We start from the raw sequence: 25,257 nt of genomic DNA on the forward strand, positions 1-25,257 counted from the left end.
CCTGCTCTCCTACCAGTAGTAGGGTAATAGCTTCAGTGACGTTTTTAAACCCGCCCATCGTAACGCCGTTCATGGTGGTGCGGGGAGGAAAAAGTATCAGCAAAAGCAAAAACAGACAGTTAAGGATCCCGTTTCGTCTTCAGTTTTGGGTCTTTTCTCTTTTTTTTAGTAAAACTCGTTTCTTTGTCTCCGCGTGATCGAATGTCTAATCTACGAATCCTTTTCCGAAAATTTCCAAAAGTGGAGAACGGAACGAGAAGTAGTGGGAAAAGAAAGCAAAGCCGAGGCCATATCACAGTAGTAAAAAAAAGCCGGAATCTGGTCAAAGCAGCTAAAAAGTGAGTGGGGGGGGGAGAAACGAAATGCACATTTTTTTTATAAAAAACTGGACCAATAACCTATATATAGAATTCCTGACTTTTTCACTTTAGAAGTCGGACCTTTAAAACATTGTCTGTGCATTTTTTGTCTCTTATGGGAGAATGCAGAATATATTTGCATCTTTCACCAATTAATGTTTATTGGAAGATCTTGGGACAGGTTGCAGTATCTGAATATTGCTGCAGCTCATGTGTACTACTGAGGAGCTACTACAGTTAAATGGGTTTTGCTTCCTAGCCGGAGCTCACAGGCTTATAAGTAAAGGAAATTAAATCTCCCAAGATTCTCTGTTGGTCACTTCTCAGTTCTATTCATGAAAAGTGTTTAGACGAGTTGTTTGCTATCACCTTTTTCCAAGATGCTTTTTGACTTCCCAATTTAGTTCAGTATTTCTCAATCTCAGCAACTTGAAGATATTTGTATACCGGCTCCAAGAATTCCCCTGCCAGCAAGTCTATAGCTTAAAGTTGTTGAGGTTGAGGAACACGGGTCTTAACTGATGGTTCTGGGTGTGCTGAGTGGTCTCCTATCCAAATTCTACTCAAATCCAACTCAACTCCTAAGAGCATCCACGGTCGGCTACCTGCTGTCACCGTCATAGCCCATTCAGGAAATGGATTTTCTGTTTGTTTTTTTACGTGACTCTGCTACCTGAAAGGTTAACATAGCCACTATATCAGGGGTCTTCAAACTTGGCCCTTTTATGACTTGTGGACTTCAACTCCCAGAATTCCTCAGCCAGGCACACTGGCTGAGGAATTCTGGGAGTTGAAGTCCACAAGTCATAAAAGGACCAGGTTTGAAGACCCCTGCACTATAGCTTAAACTGCCATGGCTTTAAGCTTTATGCTACGGAAAAGCTTTGTCATTTAAGTTAGCTTTTTCCGTGATGCTCTCTGTGCACTGCAACTGTTCCTGTAGAGTAGAACATTACTTGAGCACATCATAATACCAAGCTAGGAAAAAAAATGTATTTGCATTTCATTGCTGCTGTCTCTTTAAAGGGGAGGAGGGGTAGGAGGAGGAGGAGAGCAACGTCGATTGGTCAAGATGCTACAAGCGATGTCTGTCTCTTTAAGAGCGAGAGACTGCAAAGAGGGGGAAGGGTTTACTTAGTGCCTGCTGTTTCCGGCAATACAGGTTGGTTCTCGGCGTCTCCCATCGTTTGTATTGCCCCGAGGAGGTAGCGACGGCGCCGCCTGGTGGTGTGGTTGGGTAGGACTCTGGCTGCGGCCTGTCTTTAGGGACAGGGATAAAATCCATGTTTGGCTCCCCCCCCCCAACTCCCAAGAGATGTCAAATGTGAATGTCAACATATGAGCCTTGTAAACTCTGCTCAAGAAACTCAGGGTGGTTGGATCAAACCCCTTTCTCCGACATCAGATCGATTTATTATCATCTGCTTTTCTTTAATCGATCCTAACTATTTAGTAGCAGATTGCCATAACTGTTGGGTCTGCAACTTTATTTCTTCCTAATTGTAAGTTTGTAATCATGGGCAAAGAGAGGATGGATGTTACCTGTGCTTAAACATGGCCAGATGATTATTTTTTTTGACGGTACTGTACTCGTTGGAGGACAGCAGTATTGGGTGTGCTTGAAAGAAAAGAAACCCAGATAACAGATTTCTGTGTAATTTTTTTTAAAAAAAATGCATGCTGCATAAAAAAACTATTAGATTTCACAGTGCTGCTGCAAAATCCCATATTACATTATTATTACATTTTCTAGTATAATGTACATGTTCTGTGGGAAATTATAAACTGGATTCTTTTACTTGGAAAAATGCTTTTGCTACATATTTTTCATAGAATGACCGGAATATACAAGTGAAAGTCGAAAGAAATCTATTGAGCTTGAAATATAGTTAATATAAGATATTGTTTTTTCCAACATCTGCTAGATGCATCTATGCTAAATGCATAGATTTTTATTAGCCAAATACAATTATAAGGAATTCCTTGTGAGAAGGAGGGGAAAAGCAAGTTTCCCACAATTTCTTCTCTGACTCAATGTCAGCCAGAGTGTTCTTCTCCTTGCATTAAAGTTCGTTTTTTGTAATTCACCAATTTTAAATCCGTCCTTTCACTCTGAAGCTTAAGGCAGTAAACATAGCACTCCTTCATCCTGTTTCCCCCCAAGTCAAGAGAGGGACTAGTACAAAGTCACTCAGTGAGTTTCCAGTATTGGTGGCAGGAAGTTAAACTGTATGCACACATACTCCTTACCAAGACAACTCATAATTGGATCTCATGTAAACAATGGACTATGACTTCTCTGTACAATTTGACAGACTTTTTTTCTAAATTGAGATATATAAATTATTTTTCTCAAATCAAATTGGCTGAATTAATGATATTAATAGAAGATGACATGGAAGAGATAATTTCCTTTGTAAAGTACTGCCTGCTTGGTTTGGAATTATTTACATTTTTTTCCCTATTGTACGCAGGCATTTCTGTCCAGTAGTTTAACGTATCCTCTCATTAGGAGCAAATTTGTATTCTAGATGAAATGAACTGATCTGGAGAATCTGCTGTATGATGTTGAATTGCTGCAAGAGCTCTGGAAATCAGTTTCAACAATGAAGAATAGAATCATGGTTTTCAGTCTAAGACAGCATTTGTTCTCTTGATATTTTTTAGGATTTTGCTCAATTCCTATTAACAAACTAAGAATATCACTGCATGAATGGCAGCTGTGGATGACTTCAAGTTCCAAGGTACATTTCAAAAAGGGGTTACCAAAACCTTTAGATTGTTTTGTGTCATTGCTTTGCAAATTTAATCTCTGTCTCATTTATACTGCATGTTGCTGCCACTTATTTTTTTAACAAGCAGTGTTATCATTGTGGAGCGGAATACAATTATACTTTCCTAATGGGAATTATCTCAAGGTGTTATTGTTTTTAATCCACCAAGGAATTCAAATGACATACCTACTTCGTTCTTTTTATCTTCTCCACAAAATATTCTGCTAAACCTAATGTCAGCTTCTCCTTCAGCATTTAATTGTTCCTTGACCAAAACAGGAGATGCAGTAGCTGGGGCTTTGGTTTCATTCAAAGCATATTCGTTATAGTTATACAATAAGATTAACTCAAGTAACCAAAAAGGTTTGTAATAAGCCAGAATTCTTCCTGATGCTAGGTGAGTAATGTTTGTTAGTTGAACTGCTACTTGTTACAAATCTTCCTGTTGGGTTTCTGCTCTGTGGTGCTTCTTTTTTATATTCAATTTCAGAAAGCAGTATAATGAAAAACAGCATTTTTAATAAGTAACAATTCTGGTGAACTCAATTCTAGGGCATGGATCCAAAGCTTTGGTTAGCTGAGTAAACAAATGACTTGGTAATTTGACAATATATTTACTTTAGAACATGATGCAAGAGTTAATACCATATAACTTGTATGCCTTGAGAGGAAACGCTAAGAAAAATAAAGTCTTTGCAGGGAATGTTTGTTTTTCAGAATTTGACGATGCAGCCAACTTGTTGGCAGCCAATCCAGATGCCGTCACTATTAGTATTGATGAACCTACCGAAAAACCAAAGAAAAAACATGGACGTCTCCAAGAATCTGGAAGAGAAGAAGACGATGAACTGCTGGGGACAGATGATTCTGATAAAACAGAGGTTTGATGAAAACATACTGATTCTATCCGACAAACTGCTGTTCTTCCTCATGTTGTTAATGAACACTATGTATAATGTATATAAAAAGTAGAAACTGTTAAGGACAACTCTCTGCAGGAAAGAGACACACTGGAATAGCCTTGAGATGATTCATATACTATAAATTTAGATTGCAGCTAGAGAGTTGAATAGCTTCTCACCCACTTGTACATCTAGAAACCATCTAATGGGTTGGAGGATTTCTCCCCTTAATGTCGTGTTATTCCTTAAATCATCCATTAGCACAGTACAGTGCTGTTGTCGTTGTTACAATCTTGGTTTGAATTCTTCCTGTGTGTGTACACAGATTATGATTGGTTAACTTTTGGATATCCTGCATGACTTTTTTCAATTCTTATAGCAATACAAAGTGTATATTAATCTCCACTCCAAGAACTTTAGAAGGGATTTTTGTCCCTGTCAATGGTGACAATACTCGATTGTATTGTGACATTATTTGTGTTAGTGACAATACTTGATTGTCTTTAATATTAAATCTGAACTGCTATACAGACTTTGAGATAGGTTGAGTAAAATCACAGCTTTCTAGCCTACGAATGGAAAGAACATATACTGCTCAAAAAAATAAAGGGAACACAAGATAAGACATCCTACTATTAAATATAGTATTGTGTTGTTTAAGTGTTCCCTTTATTTTTTTGAGCAGTATATATGCACATAGGACTGGGAATGAAGAAATGGGTAAAAAAAGGTCAAACCGTGAATCAAATCATTTCATCATTCCCAGTCACACATACATATACATATACATATACATACACACACACACACACATATATACACACACACATATACATACATACATACATACATACATACATACATACATACATACATTATTTTAGTTCACCAGAGCGTGGTTTGAATTATTTGACCAATATTTGTCTCTCTTTTGTGACAAGAGACTTGGCAAAAAATACATTCATGTGCTTTCAGCAAGATCTGTTTGCAGAATTAACACAATGTAAGTAAACCTAACATAGAATGTATGGCGCAGGTTTTCCTGACAGTTCTGCTTTTCAACTTTTCCTGTTTCTAACATAAGTGAAATTGTTTGTATGTTCAAATAATACATATGAATAAGAAATAAACCTGTACTTTCTTCTTAAAATCCTATATTCCAGTTGCTTGCTGGGCAGAAGAAAAGTGCTCCATTCTGGACATTTGACTATTATCAGACATTTTTTGATGTGGATACATACCAGGTTTGTCATTGCCACATATGCATATGGTGTACCGTGTGCCTAATGTGTTTACTTTAATGAAATAGTTTTCATGTTTTTATTTGCTTCTGTGAGACAATCCTGCATAGCAGATCCTGCTCTGTATTTATTTTGCTACTTCCTTGTCCATATGTGTCCTAACAAAAAGGTATACATGACTATTCTTTTTGAAAACTTTCCAAATATTTACTGCTTCTCTCTCTGCCAATTTAAATAGTTGGAGTAGAAGTTTGTGGGTATGATGATCATTTTTGTACCTTTTAATGGCCATGTATTATTTATCAAGCGTTTTCTTGGTCTTCATATTTTTGAGATTTACATGCATATCCTTTCTATTGTTCAGAGTGAAAAGTGGTTGTACGTTTCATTAGCAAGAAAAAAAAATTTTTTTTGATAACTATATCCAGGCAATCATAAAATTTCAAAGGCTCTAATAATCAGCACAGTTCACGTTATTAGGGCTACAGTATCTAGACCACTGATGGTACTTTGGCACCGGGCAGATGGTACACACACGACGGGTTGAAGAGCACTGTAAAAAAAATGTATATAAAAAAGTGTAAAAGTGTAGTGGGGGGATGAGCTAAAGCGGCAGCACTGCACAGGCCTGTGGGAGAGTCAGCTGGAGGTGCAGTGTTGCCAGGGCTCTGCTGAGTGCCCACAACCGGGGGAGAGGAGTCAGCTGGAGTTGCACCGAAGAGAAAAGAGAAGGAGAGGGAGAGAGGAGAGGATATAAAAGGAGGAGATTTTGGTGGGAGAGGGAGAGGAAAAAAAGATGGGAAACAGAAGGGGACGGAGAAAGAGAATCGGAGGAGAGGCTTCTTTGGGACAAGCAGAGGGACAGAAGGGAACATTGCAAAGATTAATGTCAGAGAACCAGGCACAAGTTTCCCATTAAAAGTGTGGTAAATGGGTGTACAGATAGTCCTCAACCTACGATCACAATTGAACCCAAAAATTTATGTTGCTACGTGAGAAATTTGTTGAATAAGTTTTGTCCCATTTTACGACTTTTCTTGCCATATTTCTTAAGTGAATCACTGCAGATGTTAGATTAGTAACACGGTTGTTAAGTGAATCTGGTTTTCCCATTGACTTTGCTTGTCAGAAGGTTGCAAAAGGGGATCACATGACCCCGGGACATTGCAACCATCATAAATATGAATCAGTTGCCAAGCATCCGAATGTAAATAACGTGACACCCTGGGGATGCTGCAACGGTCATAGGTGTGAAAAATGGTCATAAGTCACTTTTTTCCGTGCCGTTGTACAATCACTAAGCAAACTGTTGTAAGTCAAAGACTACCTGTACTTTTTTGATATTTTTGATAATGTGTGAAGAAGTGGGATAATTTGAGGCTCATTGTTTTTATCTCAAGTGAGGACTCCGAATTGATTTGTTTGGTGATCCATTTGTTTGGATTCTCAGTTGTCCACAGTATTCTCAGGAGTCTTCTCCATACCAAAATTAAAGAGTGTCAATACTTCTCCTAACCTGCTTCTTCAAAGTCCAGATATCACTTCCATCGAATGTTCTAGGGCAGGGGTCCCCCAATCTGTGGGCCAGAGCCCACTACTGGGCTAGGCTGGCCAGTGTGCTCGTGTGCGTGCACCCCACCCCTCGCATTAGTACTGCGCCCATGGGGCATGAAAATGGGATGCCACACCATAGAGCCCAAATACAATGCCGCTGTACCTTGGGGCACAAGAACAGGATGCCGCACCATGCAAGAACGGGGCAGGGCTAACAAGTAACTTGTGGGCGCTAGCGCCGCTCCATTTGCGTCGCACACGTGCTCACGGCCCTGTTCACGTGTGCGCATATGCGTGCATAAAATGCCTCCACCCCTTTTCCCTCTGGCCCACCAACGGAGAAAGGTTGATGACCTATGTCCTAAGCCCTAGGGAATACCACTGCTTGCATTATTCTGATCTTTGTAGGTACAAACACATCACAGCATCTTTTCCAAGGTCTTCATGGCTACAGTACCAAGTGCTAATCTGGTGTTTTTCTGGACTGCTTGTTCCTTTACTATTGATGGTTGATCCTAAAAGACAGAACCTATCTTATCACGTTGACGTTTTCATTGTCGTTTCTAAGACTGGCTGTTGTACTGTTGCCATCAGTTTGGTCGTCTTTATATTGAATTTTCATTCCTTTTTTCAACATGACCCTTGACTTCTGTTACTAGAACTTACAGATCCTTTGAATTCTGGGATATCAGAGTTCTATCCTCAGCAGCTCAAGATGTTTTTTCCACCAGTTTTAAAATTATGCCCACCCTTTTTCAATCCAGCTTCTTTTATGTACAGTTTATAGGTTGAATAAATAAGGCAATATTATACAGTCTTTGCTGCATTCCTTTGCCAGTATGTTTTGCCTTGTCCTGTCCTTAACTGTGGCTTCCTGACCTGCATGTAGGTTTATCATGAGGACAATGAAATGTTCTGAGATTCCCATTTTTCTAAGCATGTTCCACAGCATCATGTGAATGACGCAACTGAATATACATTTCTGTAATCTACGAAAGACACACTGACTTCTTTATGGTATTCTTTGCCTTTCTCTTATCCGGTGGGTATATAATGTTTCATGGTTTGTTTGTTTTTTGTCCTTTTTAAAAATCATCTTGAACATTTGGCATTTCTTTCTCAATGTAGGGCTTCAGTCTACATTGTATGATCCTATTACTTTGCTAGCATGTGAAATTAAGGATGTTGTACAATAGTTTGCATGTTCTATTAAGTTTAGTATTGGAATGTAGATTGACCTCTTCCAATCTGTTGGGCACTTGACAGATTGTAGTTCTTTAACGTGGTTTTCCAGATTTGTTGCCACTACTCGGTTAGAACTTTGACTGATTCTTCTCCTGTTACTTGCCGTATTTCTGTGGGTAGCCCGTGACTTCCTGTAGCTTTCTGACTTGGTAATGATTGGAGTGCTGACTTAACTTCTTCTAGTATTAGATGTTCTTGTGAGAGGGAGATATTTCCTAAGGAATCTTGGATGCTGACATTTCTACTATACAATAGTTCAGTATACTCCTTCCATCTTGTTTGATCTTTGAATCAGTTACTAACTGTCCATTGGCATACCTTAGCATGCATATAGTGTTGATCTAACAAACCCTTATTTGCTGCTCAGAGGAAAAGACCTTTATTGTTTTATCTCACTTATAGTCATCACCACATTGTCCTATTTTTTAAAAAATGTTGTGTTTTTTGTGTGTTTTTTCAGAATTCAAAGCGACCAGGCTTACACCTAACGTTAGACTACAATGGCTGAATTCATTAAATGCTCAGAGAAAGCACATATCAATTTATGATTCAGCTTATTTGCAAACCAAGCCTATGATAAGGGAACTGACAGGGCTTTTTTAAAAATTAGAAGGAAAATGGCTGGATTTAATTATCCAAATCATAATGTAATTTGTTTGCTTTTGGTTTCTTGATGTATGAATGCAAGCAGTATGGTGCACATTGTTTGTTTCTGACTGAATAAACCATACTTAATTTGCCCAAGATCCTGATTTCCAATAGATGCTTTTGTTAAATTCAAAATGTGTTCAGTATTTCTTTAATTTAAACAGTTTATTTATCTTCAGCCATATGATCTATATTGTTTTAATTATTATCAGGTTTTGGACAGAATCAAAGGTTCTGTATTTCCAGTGCCAGGGAAAAACTTTGTGAGACTGTACATTCGGAGTAATCCTGATCTTTATGGTATGTGCAAACATTATAATTTTGAATAAGGGGGTCTTCTCCCGCTTTTGCGCTGAATACAAATACGTCAATCAAACTAAAATGGGAATTTGCTTTTCTCTCAATCAAGGTCCATTTTGGATATGTGCCACGCTAGTTTTTGCAGTTGCAATTAGCGGTAACCTTTCAAAATTCTTCATACATCTGGGTAAACGTGATTTTCGTTACGTGCCAGATTTCCGCAAAGGTTCGTAAAATTATTTCAAAACAAGTTTCGTATCTATTCAGTTTTTATTCAGTGGAGGGGACTACGGGGCGGGGATGGCGGTGAACCAGTTCGAGGAAGGTAGCAGATTGCTTTGTAGTCAGAATGTTGTAAGGCAGGCAAGGAACTTCCCTGATACTCAGGGAAGGCAGGAAGAAGGAATACTCTCTCAGAGCTAGGAAGAGAACATGATGCCAAGCTCACCAACATGAATATTCACTGGTAAAAGGGATGCATTTGCTTGGCTGCTTCTGCTACACTGCCAGGACATATTCTCAATACCAGCCTGGAGCAGCTGCTTCCTGGATCCATCCCAGAGCTGTGCCTTTGTCCACCTTGTAAGAGACAGCCGTAACCAAAACGGGTGGGATCAGTACTTGTGAGCAGAGCAGCAAGATGATAAGTTACCCCTCACATAAACTCAGAAGCAAATAACTTATCAAGTTGGGTATTTAGCTCAGAATGATATTGCCATGGAGTCTAACTTTGTTTCCTGCTAAATTCTGTGTTAAGCAGTTCTGTCCTGAATTGCTCATTAGTCCTGGGGTTTCCATTTTAAAACGTAGCTTGGCACGTTGACATGCAAGGAGAGAAAGGTAAATTAGTAAGATACATGCACATCTTGAGGTCCCCAAAACAGCTCCCTATTCCTAACGGGCATGCGAAGAGGCTGCCTCAGAATCCACACATTCCTTGGCAAATCAGTATATTATTTATTATTTCCCGCAAGCCCTACTTTCAAACCTGGTGAGTAGTGAAGGCGGCGAATAGGAGAAAAGCAAAGTTCTAAATATGTGAATATTAAATTTTATGAGCCAGAGGCTTAGGGATGATTTCAGTCACTGATTTCAACACTTGACTCCTTTTTTTTTCGCCCAAGTCATGGGACAGAGAAATTGTCACTTTCCAAGTTTGGGTATATAGCATGAAGGTCCTCACTCAGATTAATAAGTTTTAAAGAAAATCTGGAGGGATATCACTGATTCTTGCATAGTTTACTCTGCAGCTCATGAAGCCGAACATATTATGATGTAAATGCCTGTTAATTTTGAAGTGAATTGTAATCCTAAAACACATCTCTTTATAGTCTCCATAGCTGCGACAGCCATCTATGTTTATGCCTGGCTAGTTCCTCTCGCTCTCTGGGGATTCCTTATGTGGAGAAACAATAAAGTTGTGAACATTGTCTCCTACTCGTTTCTTGAAATAGTGTGTGTTTATGGCTACTCACTCTTCATTTATATACCAACAGCAGTAAGTATAGTACAATTCAGTATTTTAGGAAGAACAGGTGACGATGTGTGGAAAGCTAAATAGACCAATATCAGTTTTTGATATTCCACATGCAAAGCTTAAGTATGTGGGACATACTTAATTGTTTAGTCCATTATTTCTTGATTAAATGGCAACTGGGGATTGTAGTCCCTACTACCTATTGGGGAGGGCCTCAAGTTGGAAAAAGGTTTCAAAACGTCTGGAAGATGACAGAGACCATAGCCATTCTTCTCCCAAATGTGTGTTAATAGGCTGCAACTGTTGAACTGCACAAAGATACAGCACTCCACGTGATTTCATAGGGTTTCTTGTCATGTGATGAGGTGCAGATAGGATGAGACAAATGTGCTACCCCTGCACGGCAGGTTTCTCCCTTACAGGTGATGGGGGATGGTGTATCTTGATGGTTTTAGGTAGGGATAGCAGATTTAGAATCTTTTATTTTGCAGTCAGTAAAGCCAGGACTTTTATTTCTTTATTTTTCCCCTACAGATTTTATGGATCATTCCACAAAAAGTTCTCCGATGGGTTTTGGTGGCATTTGCTCTGTGTCTTTCAGGATCTGTTCTAGTCATGACATTTTGGCCTGCCGTTAGAGATGACAACCGGAGAATCGCAATGGCTACAATTGTGACAGTTGTCCTTCTTCATGCCTTACTGGCTATTGGTTGTTTGGTATGACAACTCTCAACTTGTCAAGTATTCCTTTCAGTTATTCAGTTTTTATTTTTCAGTATTGATTTTATTTAGATTTAATTAACTGTTGTAGACCTAGTGACATGTCTAATGAATCCATTCAGAATATTTGCAAGCTACTTACAGTATACAGTACACTGTATATTCGTTTGTTGCAAGTGTACCATACTACTTAAAAATCTCTAGAAATATGTTGGAGGGAACGTCAGGAAGCTTATTGGAGAGAGAATTAACCGATTTTTCAATTACAAAGTAACTTTTGGCTTATTTCCTTCGTCATCTTTAGTACTATACTTTTCAGATAGATCTACTATAGTGTTTTGGTGGTGTTTTCCCATATCTGACACACTGCATCTTCTGTCTTGGTCATCTTTGAATATTTTGTTATTTCTGTGTTGACTGTTCCCTGCCCATGTATATTACAAATAGTCTTTGATTCACAACAGTAATTGAGCATGGAATTACTCTCGTAAGTTATGTCAATCGTGAAGCAGGTCATTACGTAACTATAACCAAATTTACAACCTTTTTTTGGCGATAGTCATTAAATGAATGCTGTGGTTGCTAAGCAAATCCATTGTCCACAAAGGGCATTTTGCCCAGGCACCAGAAGTCCATGGAAAATACATAAATCGTGATCACTTATCTGTGGGAGCTTCCATAAAGGTGGGCCTGTTGCTGAATACCCAAAATATGATCATGTGATCACGGGGTAGTAGCCAGCCATCACAGCTTCAAATCTGGGTGCAAGTATCTTTTTGTGGGGGATGTCATAGCTTTGAATGGCCGCTAAGTGACTGGTCATACATTGAGGACTAGCTATAAAAATATATCTGATTGTGATATTTATGATATTCTGATATCTCCCTCTTGCTCCCCATTAATGTAGGCATACTTTTTCGATGCCCCTGAACTGGAAGTCTTTTCATTGACTACAGCGCTTCCACCTAATGGAACAATAGATGTAACAAAGGCTCAGTAAACAAGGTAAAATGTTACCTTCTTAGAAAAAAATTTCAGTGTGACTTGAATTGCTGCAACTGGTATCAATTCAAGCAGTAACACATGCAGTTAAATGTGCTTTGATTTTTAGGTGGTTATTTCAAGCACATTTTTCCTGGCTGCTGCAGAAGATTTGTTGCACAACAGCTCAGGAGCATTTTACCCAAAGCAATGATTGGGGGAGATAGTGACATGCCAGTAGTGTCATGTTAGGCACTTTCCAAATTTTTGACATATTGTGTCTAAAAAGTTCACCATCACTGCTCTTAACTGTTACTCTAGCAAGCCATTTCTATTTTATTTTTTTATTTTATTTTTATTACATTTATATCCCGCCCTTCTCCGAAGACTCAGGGCGGCTTACAAGCTTAGCAGTAGCCTTCATTCTATGTATATGCCTGCTTGTTAGGGCTTTCACACACACCCCAAGCGGCATTATTACAAAGTCAGCTTATTGCCCCCATTGTAGAGAAATAAGGAGGTACAGCAGTATGCTGAATATCCCTATGTCTGCTTGAGGCCTGAACTTTCAACTCAATTAAAAACTGGCCCTAGTAAATAACAATTTATTCATAAAATTCCAGTCTGTCTTCAATGTGTTTCAATCTCTGTGTGACCATGCTGGAACTGATCATCAAGTATTTAGGAACAAGGTTCTACCAATATGCAGATAATATCCAGCATTTTTCTTCTTCTGAGCCAAGAGCGTATGTGCTAGATCAGTCTGGAGGCAATAATGTGTTGAATGACGGCAAGCAATTTAAATCTGACAAGATGGAGGTCCTACTGAGTGGGTGGTTCTCATGATCTGAAAGAGGATAGGAAGCTTATTTTGAAGGAGGTGTACATGCTTGATTCAGTTTTGTCACTGGAGGCCTGGCACTATGGAGTCTGCCCAGCACTGGCCAAATACACTGATTATGGTTGAGCCTAGATTGATAACTGCCTATCCTTATTTATTGATCCACTTTCAATCTTTCATTTGGATCAATGCAGCACATTTTATATGGAGGAAGCAGTGGATAACAATCTAGAAATGCATTTGTTTCATACGGTAATATACCTAATAGCAACAGTAGAGTTGAAAGAACTATAGTGGTTGCCAACTTGATTCTAAGTCAAATTCATGATGCTATTAAGATTGATCTCAAGGCTGTTAGTCGCTTGATGTTGCTTATTTGAAGTACTGTGTTAGCCTTCTTGGGTTCTTTGATTTAGGAATTGGGAAAACATCCCCTTTTGTTCCACTGTTGGGAGAAATATTGACTGGTCTCTGATTATGAACTACTTTCCTACAAATCTATATGCACCAGGTTTTGGTAGTGATCTAAGATACTGGCTAATAGTGTAATCAATGTGGGTGGGTTCTATGGCTTTTTTATGTTTGTTCATTACAACTAACTTTAGAATTTCTGTTATCACCTAGGACATTTCTGTGAAGTTCTAAATCGGCTGAATTGGTTTGCTTGAGAGTGATTTTTTTGCTGCACAAAGGGAAGCAACCCGAAATGAAACCTGGACCCTGGGGAAATTTTGAGTGATATTTGGTGTCTCTAGATACTGTTTGAATGCAGGCACACTGTTTATGCAAAACATATAGTCTGCTTTTCTGTAAAATGTCACAGAAGGACATGGAGAATGATTTTTAAACTGTCCAAATTAAAATAATTACTGTTGAACATTTGTTGTCTTTAGGAACCATGTTTTTTTTAAAAAAATAAATTGTTGTTGTTGTTAGTTGCAAAGTCGTGTCCGACCCATCGCGACCCTATGGACAGCGTTCCTCCAGGCCTTCCTGTCCTCTACCATCTTCTGGAGTCCATTTAAGCTCACGCCTACTGCTTCAGTAACTCCATCCAGCCACCTCATTCTCTGTCGTCCCCTTCTATTGCCCTCAATCTTTCCCAGCATTAGGCTCTTCTCCAGTGAGTCCTTCCTTCTCATTAGGTGGCCAAAGTATTTGAGTTTTAGCTTCAGGATCTGGCCTTCTAAAGAGCAGTCAGGGTTGATCTCCTCTAGGACTGACCGGTTTGATCGCCTTGCAGTCCAAGGGACTCGCAGGAGTCTTCTCCAGCACCAGAGTTCAAAGGCCTCAATTCTTTGGTGCTCAGAAAAAATAGATAAATAAATAAAACAACATAAAATCAGCTGTATGGGGAATGGCTTCCTTCCTGTGCTATAATGACCTGCTGATGCTCATTGAGCAGTGACATGACAGAAGGATTCTCCAGTGTAGGGCTACTACAGATAATCCTTGACTTACAACCACAATTGAGCCCAAAATCTGTGTTGTTAAGTGAGACAGTTAAGTGAATTTTGCCCCATTTTACAATCTTTCTTGCCACAGTTGTTAAGTGAATCACTGCAGTTGTTAAGTTAGTAACCCGATTGTTAAGTGAATCTGCTTGACTTTGCTTGTCACAAAGGATGATCGCATGACCCCGGGAGATTGCAACCGTCATAAGTATGAGCCAGTTGACAAGCTTCTAAATTTTGATCACATGATTACAGGGATGCTGCAATGATTGTGTTAAAAACAGTCTCACTTTTTTCAATGCCATTGTAACTTCAAATGCCATTGTAACTTCAAACAGTCAATAAATGAACTGTTGTAAGTCAAGGACTATCTATATGTGAAATGATCTCTCACTGAAATTGGGCAGGTTCCCACTTCGTCAACAAAGACCTTTTCATCTTGGCACTTCTGCTATTTCTTCAACTTAGTTACACCAAGAATAGTTGAATTGCGTTGGCTTTCATTTTTTTAATGAACTTATTTCACTGTATTTTATTGTTCTTTTAATTATTTTATTGTAAATCTAATGTGTTTTTAATAAAATGGAAAACTATATATACATTTTTAAATACGTCTATAGTCTTTTCCACTAAAAGTCTACAATTTGGCAGATTTTTTCCCCCAAGAGAGTAACTTGGCTTGTAGGTATCATTTGACATGATCAAGAGTTCCAGACACTTTCCATTAAGTATACTTCTGCGTATAGATACAGTAAGAATATATAGAACTTTTAGATGACAATCCTGCACCTGAAATGTTGGAAATCACTTCTATAAACTTAGGATTTTCTGCTGCCCCATAATATGCAGCACTTTCCAATCTCACCGTGATGTCTAGGGATAAATAACTAGAAGGAACATCATTAGACTTTCTGAAATGCATTTTACATTTGGTAAAACCAAAGAGTACAAGTTAATAACCTTCAAAGATACAGAACATCGGTTTAAAACAGGTGTATAACTGCAGCAATATTGGGTTTTTTTGCCTGGAACTGATTCATTCCCTGCCAAATAGATAAATTAATGCCTGATCAAAAGTAAGGTAAAAGGTAAAGGGTTCCCTGTCCGACTCGAGGTCACGATGCTCATCTCCATTTCCTGGCCGAGGGATCCAGCGTTGTCTGAAGACAATTTCCATGGGCGTGTGGCTAACATAGCTATGTGCCAAAGCAGCACGGCACTCAGAAGTAACTTTGTTGAATTTGGAGGCATTACCTGTATGGATTTATGCATTGGTTTGCTGACTAACCTTTTCACCAAAGACTTATCTTTCTTCCCAGTCCTTATCTGAATACCATTATCTGGGTTTAAAGCAGTACAGTAATAAAATCAGTGCAATAAAAACAAGCTTTTCTGTCCTTGAACTATAGCTGTCTCAGCCACTTTTTTAATGTTGGTTACATCATAGGTAAAAATTCAGAAGACTGCTTTGTGAACTTGTTTTAAAAATTATCTGTTGATCATTGAACATCATCAAAATTTTAAATTAATTTAAACATGTATAATTATAGGTAAAGGTAAAGGTTCCCCCGCACATGCGTGCTAGTCGTTTCCGACTTTGGGGGCCGGTGCTCATCTCCGTTTCAAAGCCAAAGAGCCAGCGCTTGTCCGAAGACGTCTCCGTGGTCATGTGGCCGGTTTCAGCCCCCGTCCGACGAATCACCGGAAAGGATGAGTCCGGAACGAGAGCTGGTTCTCCTGAGCCATGTTTATTAACTTCACAAGCAGTCACTCGGAGACGATCGAAGTCAGCGTTGATTTCACAACACAATCAACGCTGTTAAGTAGCCGACAGAGTCGACACCCACCACCACACCCTTAATTGCTTACCCACGCCCTCACCCTACTTAACTACCGTCCCCCTTGGCTCCCGCCCTTTGGCACCCGCCCCCAGGTACGTATCCTCCCCGTTCCCGTCCCACCACCATTGCAGCTGGTAAGCCACCCCCCAGCCACCCCTGAGCCCCGCACAACCTCGCCTCCCCCCTCAGGTCCCCAAGCCGTGAGTTGCGCCGCTCGGAACATCCGCCGCTGGTGCCTATCACGCAGTCCCTTAGCACGCAAGGAGGCCAGCAGAGCATTGGAACGCGTTGTCTGCGGGAACGGGTTTCCGGGGGAATGCAGTGTACGTCCTGGGCCCCTCCCCGTTCCGCCGGCAAGCCCTGCCGCCTCCTGGACCGCCCCGGTGCCCTTCCTCGGTCTGTTGCTCGGCCGCTGGGCAACTGCCGGCCGCGCCGCCGCACGGCTGCTCCCCGGCCTTCCGGACAGCCCCGGGGCTACTGGGCTCTCCCCCGGCTTGTCAGTGGGACGCGGGTGCCGGCGGCTGTTTCCGAGACCCGGGAAGACGCCCTGCGGTCTATCCAGGTGCGGGGCGGGTGGCCGTTGAGCCGACTCAGCGGCCGCGCTCCTCCCCGGCTCGTCGGGAGAACGTTGGCGCTGTCGGCTGCCCACGTGGGCCGGCGGGTTGCTCCGCGGCCTCTCTGAATGACAGGCGGGTGGCTGCTGAGCCGTCTCGGCGCCTGCGCTCCTCCCTGGCTCGTCGGGCGAATGTGGGCGCCGGCGGCTGTTCCTGGGGGCCGGTAAGTTGTTCTGCGGCCTCACCAGGCGTCGGGCGGGCGGCTGCTGGGCCGTCTCGGCGGCTGCGCCCTTCCCCGGCTCTTTGGGAGACCGCGGGCGGCGGCGGTGGGTCTCGGGGGCCGGTAGGTCGCTCCGCGGCCTCCCCGAATGTCGGGCGTGCCGAGCCCGACAGCCGGCATGACTAGACGCCAAAGGCGCACGGAACGCTGTTACCTTCCCACCGTGGTGGTCCCTATTTTTCTACTTGTATTTTTACGTGCTTTCGAACTGCTAGCTTGGCAGAAGCTGGGACGAGTAACAGGCGCTCACTCTGTTACGCGGCACTCGGGATTCGACCCGCCAAACTGCTGACCATCTGATCGACAAGCTCAGCGTCCTAACCCACTGAGCCACCGCGTCCCTTGTATGTATAATTATACTGTTATACTATTGGTCTGGGCAGCAAAAAAACCAATAATAGTGGTGATAGATGGATAGAGCAAAAGAAAGTTGGAATAGGAAAGAAAGGCATTTAGCTCCTTGCCTCAGACAAAGTGTCTTAAGTCCAATATTATAATTACATCCATATTATTAAATTTATTCTGTAACAGTTTCTTTGTTAATCACTGAAAGCCATGTGGAAGAGTATAGTTTTTAAGTGTATGTCCAAAAGTCAGTAATATGGGAGCAAACCTAATTCTGCAAGGCCAAATTTTTCATAACTACTACACAAATCTTATGTAATTTCAGCTTTCTGCCAAAAACTGAACAGTACTATCTATGTAACAGAGAGTTACTACTCTGATACTTCCAAGCACTGGTGGATTTTAAAAAAGGATGCTCTTTTCAAATGTACGTGTCAGAGTACTTGGCTGACTCGTGAAGCAAAATACCTTTTCATCCGAAGAGATTACTTTGAGAAATAATAAATAACAGCTGATAATGCCATCTCTTTAAAACCATGGTTGACAAGAACATTTTAAGCCGTAAGACCACAACAATCAATCTTTGAATATGAATCCTAGAAAAAATCAGGACAGATAAAAGGTTTTTTGTAAATACAAGTAAGAAATTCCCTGCCATGAGATACAGTGCTGGCTACTAGCTTTTCTGATTTCAAAAACAGGTTGGCCCTAACTTATGAAAGTCAGGGGGGGGGCAAAGTATGATAGCTTTTCATGGCAGTGTGACAACGTTTTAAAGCCATCTCTGGGAAACTACTGGTGTTCCTTGTGCAGTTGGCTGGCCATTATGAAAACAGATTGCTGGATTATGTGGACCAGGGATCCAATTCAGAAAAAAAAAACTTACAGTATTTTCTTAGATCCCAGTGCCACCAAATACTGCTTCCTTCTGGAGAATTAAAATCAAGATGAAACTCTTTGAAAATTATTCAAACTAATCCATGATGGATTTATCTCTGATGTGCTATTGCTATATAATATTTACCAAACTTGTGGAAATACAGTAGGGCTCAACAAGTTAACATTAGACACCCCTTTCCTTTGATTTCCAGGAATAGGGGATTTTTTTTAAAAAAAAAATCTGAACAGCAAATTATTTTTAGAGTACATCTACATGTTTCCAATAATATTCAAGAAACCCTCATGTGAATTCAACTAAACCAAAGCACAGCTGTTCTGTACCTGTGTTTTGAAGTAAATAAACACATGATTTAGTTGGAAGAACTCTCCTGTCCTCTACTTAAGGTTTACTGTATGTTATTGGTTAGCCAGACTTTAAATGTGTTATTTTTATTGAAGATTTGGGAACTACTGTTTCAGAAGAGCACTAAACCAATTTTTTAAAACTAGTCCCCAAAATAACTGACATGCATTTAGGGTGGTATAGAATCTTTGCCAGACAACTGTCTATCCAAGCATCTGGCAGCTCAATTCCACAACCTGCTACTCCATGAAATGGAGGTACTGGATCTCAAACTGTACTCTACAGATCATTCTGGTTTGAATGAAGTAGATCCATTGGGTGGCTTGCCTCCCATATTCCTCTGCCAGATCTTTCTTGCTGCCTCACTGTCAGGCAGCTGGCTAAACCCAAACCATTCAGTACCACATCCCTGGATACATTGCCAGCTGGTTGGCCAAATCAGTCAGGGGTCTTTGTTATTGCACCACAAAAATTAATCATTGACTGAAAACCGGTTCATTGAAGAATATAAGAGATAATATAAGAAGCAACTAACATTCAGAAACAACAATAATGAAAAGAGTTCAAGTGTGTTTAACTACAGTGAGTCCACATGACTGTATCAAGTGAAACTGTGATCTCATACATTCAGTTCAAAAATAAAAAGTGCAGATTGGATTTAAAAAAAAATCATATCTTAACATGAAATTTCGCTGGACTGTCTTGTTTTCTGCTGGGAATTGCCAATGATCAGTCAAGAGCACACTGATTGCATCCCACTGATGCTGATCTAATTTTTGCTGGCCAGAAACAGTTAAAGTACAATTTAAAATATTGCCATCCTCTACGTGAAATCAATTGATTTCACAGGCTATAACATGGATGTGTCTACCAGGAATCCTTCAGTGCTCTGGTGGCGTTCTCAAATAAAAGAATAGATTGGAAAGCAAAAGCCAATTGAAAAGCAAAACTATTTGCCAAGAGTGGAGTTGCATTACCCATCACAAAAATGGGTAAATGTACCATTACCCATAGCTAAAAAGCTTGCAAAGCCAGTTGTTAAGTATCTGACAAATATAGGAAGAGCAGGCAGTCTGAGCTATTGAGAAAATTCCCCCATTCTTCTCATACAAAATCCACAATGGGGAACTGATATCCCTATCAATGGAAACCCAGAAGTAATATTTGGTGTGTTTACTATTTTGTGAGATATGATGTAGATTAGAAGAACTGTACACTGTATGGGACGCAGTGGCTCAGTGGGTTAGGACGCTAAGCTTGTCGATCAGAAGGTCGGCAGTTTGGCGGGTCGAATCCCGAGTGCCGCGTAGCAGAGTGAGTGCCTGTTACTCGTCCCAGCTTCTGCCAACCTAGCAGTTCGAAAGCACGTAAAAATGCAAGTAGAAAAATAGGGACCACTGCGGTGGGAAGGTAACAGCGTTCCGTGCGCCTTTGGCGTCTAGTCATGCCGGCCACATGACCACGGAGACGTCCTCAGACAAGCGCTGGCTCTTCGGCTTTGAAACGGAGATGAGCACCGGCCCCTAGAGTCGGAAACGACTAGCACGCATGTGCGGGGGAACCTTTACCTTTACCTTTACCTTTACACTGTATGGATAAGCACTTCTCAAAGCACTTCCAGCAAGATACAAACTATACAGATTTATTTGAGAATTTGTTATTGTCAAATTTAGGGATGTGGTCCATAATCTTAGAAAATTTGATAGGTTTGTTCAGAAACAAACTCTTATCTCTTGGTGGTTTATTGTCAGCATTCCTTCCGTTATTCACAAGTTTTTGCACAATCTCTTACAGCACTGCTTTACAAACGTGACAACTTCAAGACGTGTGAATTCCAATTTTCAGAATTCCCCAGTCAGTGTAACTACTAGCTTGTCTGGTTTCAAAAAGATTTGCATAGCTGGGGAATTCTGGAAGTTGAAGTCCACACATCTTAAGGTTGACTAGTTTGAAAAACACTTACAGCACTGATGGAACACCCAGTACCGGCAGGGCTTTTTTTCCTCATAGAACGCTCAGAACGGAGTTCCGGCACCTTTTTTGGATGGAACCTTGTAGCGTAGGCAAGGCAGGTTGTATGACATGTGTGAGTTCTGGCACCTTTTTCTTTTACAAAAAAAGCACTGAGTACCGGTATTTATAAATAGGGGAGGGCATTGCTACACTTGTGAAAAAGTCAGACCTGAATATGCAGGCAACACCCTGCATATTCCAGAAAGCAGTTGACGCTCAAAAACAAAAATAGCTAAAACAAATTGTGGGAATTGCGAACATGATCAAAATAGGGGGCTTTGAGCATGTGTCTTTTCAGCAGGCTGTTTAAGGAACTGGGCAGTGAATACAAGATTCAGGTTTTCCATATGGAAGCTACTTGTGAGAAAAAGTCCTCACAAGAGTTTTTGAGTATAGGGAGAGATCAAAATATTTCTTGATGAAAATAATAAGGCTGGTAAAGGCATTCTGTGATTTCAAGTAGCCTACTGTACTTTAGCTACCCCAGCTGTATGAATAGCCTTAAACTTTCATCTTAGGATCAAAAACATCCCAATTTTTTAACATGAAGCATATGATTTCAGCTTTTCTTCACAAGTCTGAACTTTTGGTGCAAATGGGTTGACTAACAAAAAAACAATACCTCCACCTCAATTCTTGATTATTTTCTCAATTTTTCAGTGGAAAAAATTAACTCAGCGTTATGAAGATCATTCCAAATACGCTTCCATGATGTGATTAATGAACGCTGTTAAGAACTGGACGTAGTCAAAGAATTAATTAAAAATTATTTTGCTGCTCTTGCTCAGATTGGACCTTTCAGAAGTCAAGTATCTGAGTGTGATATGCTATGAAAGTGGTATTTACAAGAAGTCACTTCCAATTTTATCTAGAACCGTGCAACATAGATGCCATACTTGCTGCCACTCCTGATGACTAAAACTGCAAATTTGGGTTTACAATTCTGGTGAAAGTATGAAGTAAGAAAAAGATGCTGAATCTGAACTATGCCTTGAACTAATATCCTCTTATCCTGGTTATCATTTTTGTAATAATATTTTATATGAGTCTGATACTGTAAGAGCAGAAATAGCATCATCATATATTTTGGCCTCCAGCCTTCTAATCATCTTTGTTGCTCATTCCTGCTTTCCTTCTAGAGTCTCCATATCTTTTTTCTACTGCAGTGATCAAAATTGGATGACAAACCCAGCAGACAACTTTCTCTCCCAAAAAGTAGAGAAGGGAACTAGGGGATTAGCCATATTGGATTTAATTCTCACAAACAGAGATGAAATGATAGAAAGTGTCGAAGCCACAGGAACCTTGGAGGGAAGTGATCATGCAATATTGGAATTTAAATTCTGGAAGCACATGCAATAGAACACAGCCAAACTAGAGTCTTGGACTTTAAAAGAGCTAATTTCAATAAACTTAGAGAGACCTTGGGAAGAATTCCATGGATGAGAAAAACAACTCAAGAAGCTTGGGAAATTTTGAAAAGTCAGATAATACAGTAAAGGTCCAGTCTAGCACAATACCAACAAAGAAGAAAAATAACAGCTCTCAAAAGAAACCAGCATGGCTGCATAAAGAACTCTTTGATAAATTGAAAGATTAAAAAAATAACAGCTCTCAAAAAAAAACAGCATGGCTGCATAAAGAACTCTTTGATAAATTGAAAGATAAAAAGGACAAGTATACGAAGTGGAAAGAGGGGCACATAACTAAGTCAGAATATCAGCAAATATCACCAAGAGCCTTGGTGGAGCAGTGGGCTAATGCCTCCTTAAGTAACACCAGCTGCCTGCAATTAGTGCAGGTTCACATCCCACCAGGCTCAAGGTTGACTCAGCCTTCCATCCTTCCGAGGTAGGTAAAATGAGGACCCAGATTGTTGGGGGCAATTAAGCTGACTTTGTAATAATGTTGCTTGGGGTGTGTGTGAAAGCCCTAATAAGCAGGCATATACATAGAATGAAGGCTACTGCTAAGCTTGTAAGCCGCCCTGAGTCTTCGGAGAAGGGCGGGATATAAATGGAATTAAAATAATTAAAATAAATAAATAAAATAAATAGCCCGTGCCTGCAAAGATGAAGTGAGGGAAGCTAAGGCTCAAAATGAACTAAGGCTTGCGACCAAAGTCAAAAATAACAAAAAAGCTTCTTTCAACATATAAAAAACAAGAAAAAAGTTAAGGAAATGATTGGTCCATTAGTGGGGGAAAATGGCAAGAAGGTGACAAGCAACAGGGAAAAAGCAGAACTATTTAACTCATTTTTTGCATCTGTCTTTACACAAAGGGAAAAAACAGTCCAACCTACCAAAACCAGTGCCATAAAAAACAGAATAGAAACGCAAGTTAAGATAGGCAAGAAAATGGTAAGTGAGCACCTGTCCAGCCTAGACGAGTTCAAATCACCAGGACCAGATGGATTACACCCCAAAGTTCTCAAGGAACTGGCAGACGTGATCTCAGAACCACTGAACTATATTTTTCAAAGATCCTGGAGCACTGGGGAACTACCAGAGGACTGGAAGAGAGCTGATGTAGTTCCCATCTTCAAAAAAGGGAAAAAAATAGATCCAGGAAACTACAGACTTATCAGCCTGACCTCAATACCTGGGAAGATTCTGGAAAAGATAATCAAACAACAAATCAGCAAACACCTTGATGCAAACAAAGTCATCACTAAAAGTCAACATGGGTTTGTCAAAAACAGATCATGCCAGACAAATCTCATTTCATTCTTTGACCAAGTGACAAAATTAGTGGACCAGAGGAATGCTGTAGATATAATTTACTTGGACTTCAGTAAGGCATTTGATAAAGTAGGTCACAACCTACTACTTGATAAGATAGAAAAATGTGCGTTAGATAGCATCACCACCAGATGGATTCGTAGCTGGCTGACAGGCCGTACTCAGCGTGTGGTCCTCAATGGAACTGCATCTACATGGAAGGAAGTGTGTAGTGGGGTGCCCCAGGGCTCTGTTCTAGGCCCAGTGCTCTTCAACATCTTCATCAACGATTTGGATGAGGGGATAGATGGGGAACTCATCAAATTTGCAGACGACACCAAACTGGCAGGAATAGCCAATACTCCAGAAGATAGGCTTAAAATATAGGAGGATCTGAACAGACTCGAATACTGGGTACTATCTAAGAAAATGAAATTCAATGGTGAAAAAAGTAAGGTTCTACACTTAGGCAGGAAAAATAAAATGCACAGGTATAGTATAGGTGGTACCTTGCTCAATAGTAGTAACTGTGAGAGGAACCTCGGAGTCCTAGTAGACAATCACTTCAACATGAGCCAGCAGTGTGCTGCAGCTGCCAAAAAAGCCAACACAGTGCTAGGCTGCATTAACAGAGGGATAGAATCAAGATCAAGTGAAGTACTAATACCACTTTACAATGCCTTGGTAAGGTCACACCTGGAATACTGCATCCAGTTTTGGTCACCACGATGTAAAAAAGATGTTGAGACTCTAGAAAGGGTACAGAGAAGGGCAACAAAGATGATTGGGGGACTGTAGGCTAAAACATATAAGGAATGGTTGCTGGAATTGGGTATGTGTAGTTTAACAAAGAGAAGGGTGAGGGGGGACATGATAGCAGTGTTCCAATATCTCAGGGGCTGCCACAAAGAAGAGGGAGTCAAGCTATTCTCCAAAACACCTGAAAGCAGGACAAGAAGCAACGGATGGAAACTAGTCAAGGAGAGAAGCAACCTAGAACTAAGGAGAAACTTCCTGACAGTTAGAACAATTAACCAGTGGAACAACAACAACAACTGCCTCCAGAAGTGGTGAATGCTCCAACACTGGAAGTTTTTAAGAGGAGACTGGACAGCCATTTGCCTGAAATGGTAGGGTTTCCTGCCTGAGCAGGGGGTTGGACTAGATGACCTGCAAGGTCCCTTCCAACTTATTATTATTATTAAGTATTCCAGGCGTGGTTTTGGATGTCTCTTCCAACCTAGTCTATTGTAAAAGAGTCTTATAATGATAAATAGAAAGTCCTAAATATCCCACATTTGTATTCCTTGAAGGTTAAGCAAGATAAAAACAAGATAAACTTCTGAATACTTAATAGCAAGGCAAAAATCTATTGAACTCAATGAGAGTTGCTGCCCTAGATGGTTTTATATTTTGATTAAACCCTCTAGAGGAGTAGGGTCTTTTAATTTTGCAAGGAAGAAATCTAGTATTACAATTATTTCTTGGAAAGATTTCTGTGGATTTCAGCTCCTAAGTAGATTACATAATCCTTGTTTTCAAACATGTTGGACCTTACAACATTATTTATTTTAACCAACATTCTGTTAAAGGCTTTGGATTTCCTTCAAGGTAAAGAACTGATAACTCTTATGATGTCGGTCATTTGAGGCAAGTAACGAGCCTAGCAATTATTAACTTTAGCTTTCCTTTTTTTCCTCCCTTCCACTTTGCTCCACACTGAATTCTACTTTGCAGAGTACAGCAGCCTCTCCTTCTGCCAAG

At 40.3% G+C, this 25,257-nt stretch overlaps 1 protein-coding gene across 4 annotated transcripts; it reads left to right on the forward strand.

Moving 5' to 3' along the window:
- Positions 1-64: 64 nt before the first annotated feature.
- Positions 65-15,091, forward strand: YIPF1 (Yip1 domain family member 1). Of its 4 annotated transcripts, none has more exons than XM_081323948.1 (10): positions 65-118; positions 3,027-3,103; positions 3,833-4,014; positions 5,199-5,279; positions 8,936-9,023; positions 9,133-9,249; positions 10,355-10,521; positions 11,035-11,217; positions 12,128-12,225; positions 13,667-15,091. In XM_081323948.1, exons 2-9 carry the CDS (start codon positions 3,073-3,075, stop codon positions 12,218-12,220), a joined length of 942 nt encoding a protein of 313 aa, XP_081180074.1. In that variant the 5' UTR covers positions 65-118; positions 3,027-3,072; the 3' UTR covers positions 12,221-12,225; positions 13,667-15,091. The 4 variants fall into 4 exon arrangements, with proteins under 4 accessions (XP_081180074.1, XP_081180073.1, XP_081180075.1 ...); XM_081323947.1 differs by having other exon boundaries at positions 68-338; XM_081323949.1 differs by having other exon boundaries at positions 68-338; positions 3,851-4,014.
- Positions 15,092-25,257: the final 10,166 nt, after the last annotated feature.

Source organism: Vipera berus (genome assembly GCF_964194415.1).
Source record: "Vipera berus genome assembly, chromosome: 3".
NCBI classification, from domain to species: domain Eukaryota; kingdom Metazoa; phylum Chordata; class Lepidosauria; order Squamata; family Viperidae; genus Vipera; species Vipera berus.

Excerpts from the sequence above, each read along its gene's own strand:
- YIPF1 (XM_081323948.1), top strand. The coding sequence starts at position 3,073 with ATGGCAGCTGTGGATGACTTCAAGTTCCAAG. Across the intron at positions 5,280-8,935 it reads TTGATGTGGATACATACCAG|GTTTTGGACAGAATCAAAGG; the intron begins GTTTGTCATTGC and ends AATTATTATCAG. Across the intron at positions 10,522-11,034 it reads TCATTTATATACCAACAGCA|ATTTTATGGATCATTCCACA; the intron begins GTAAGTATAGTA and ends TTTCCCCTACAG.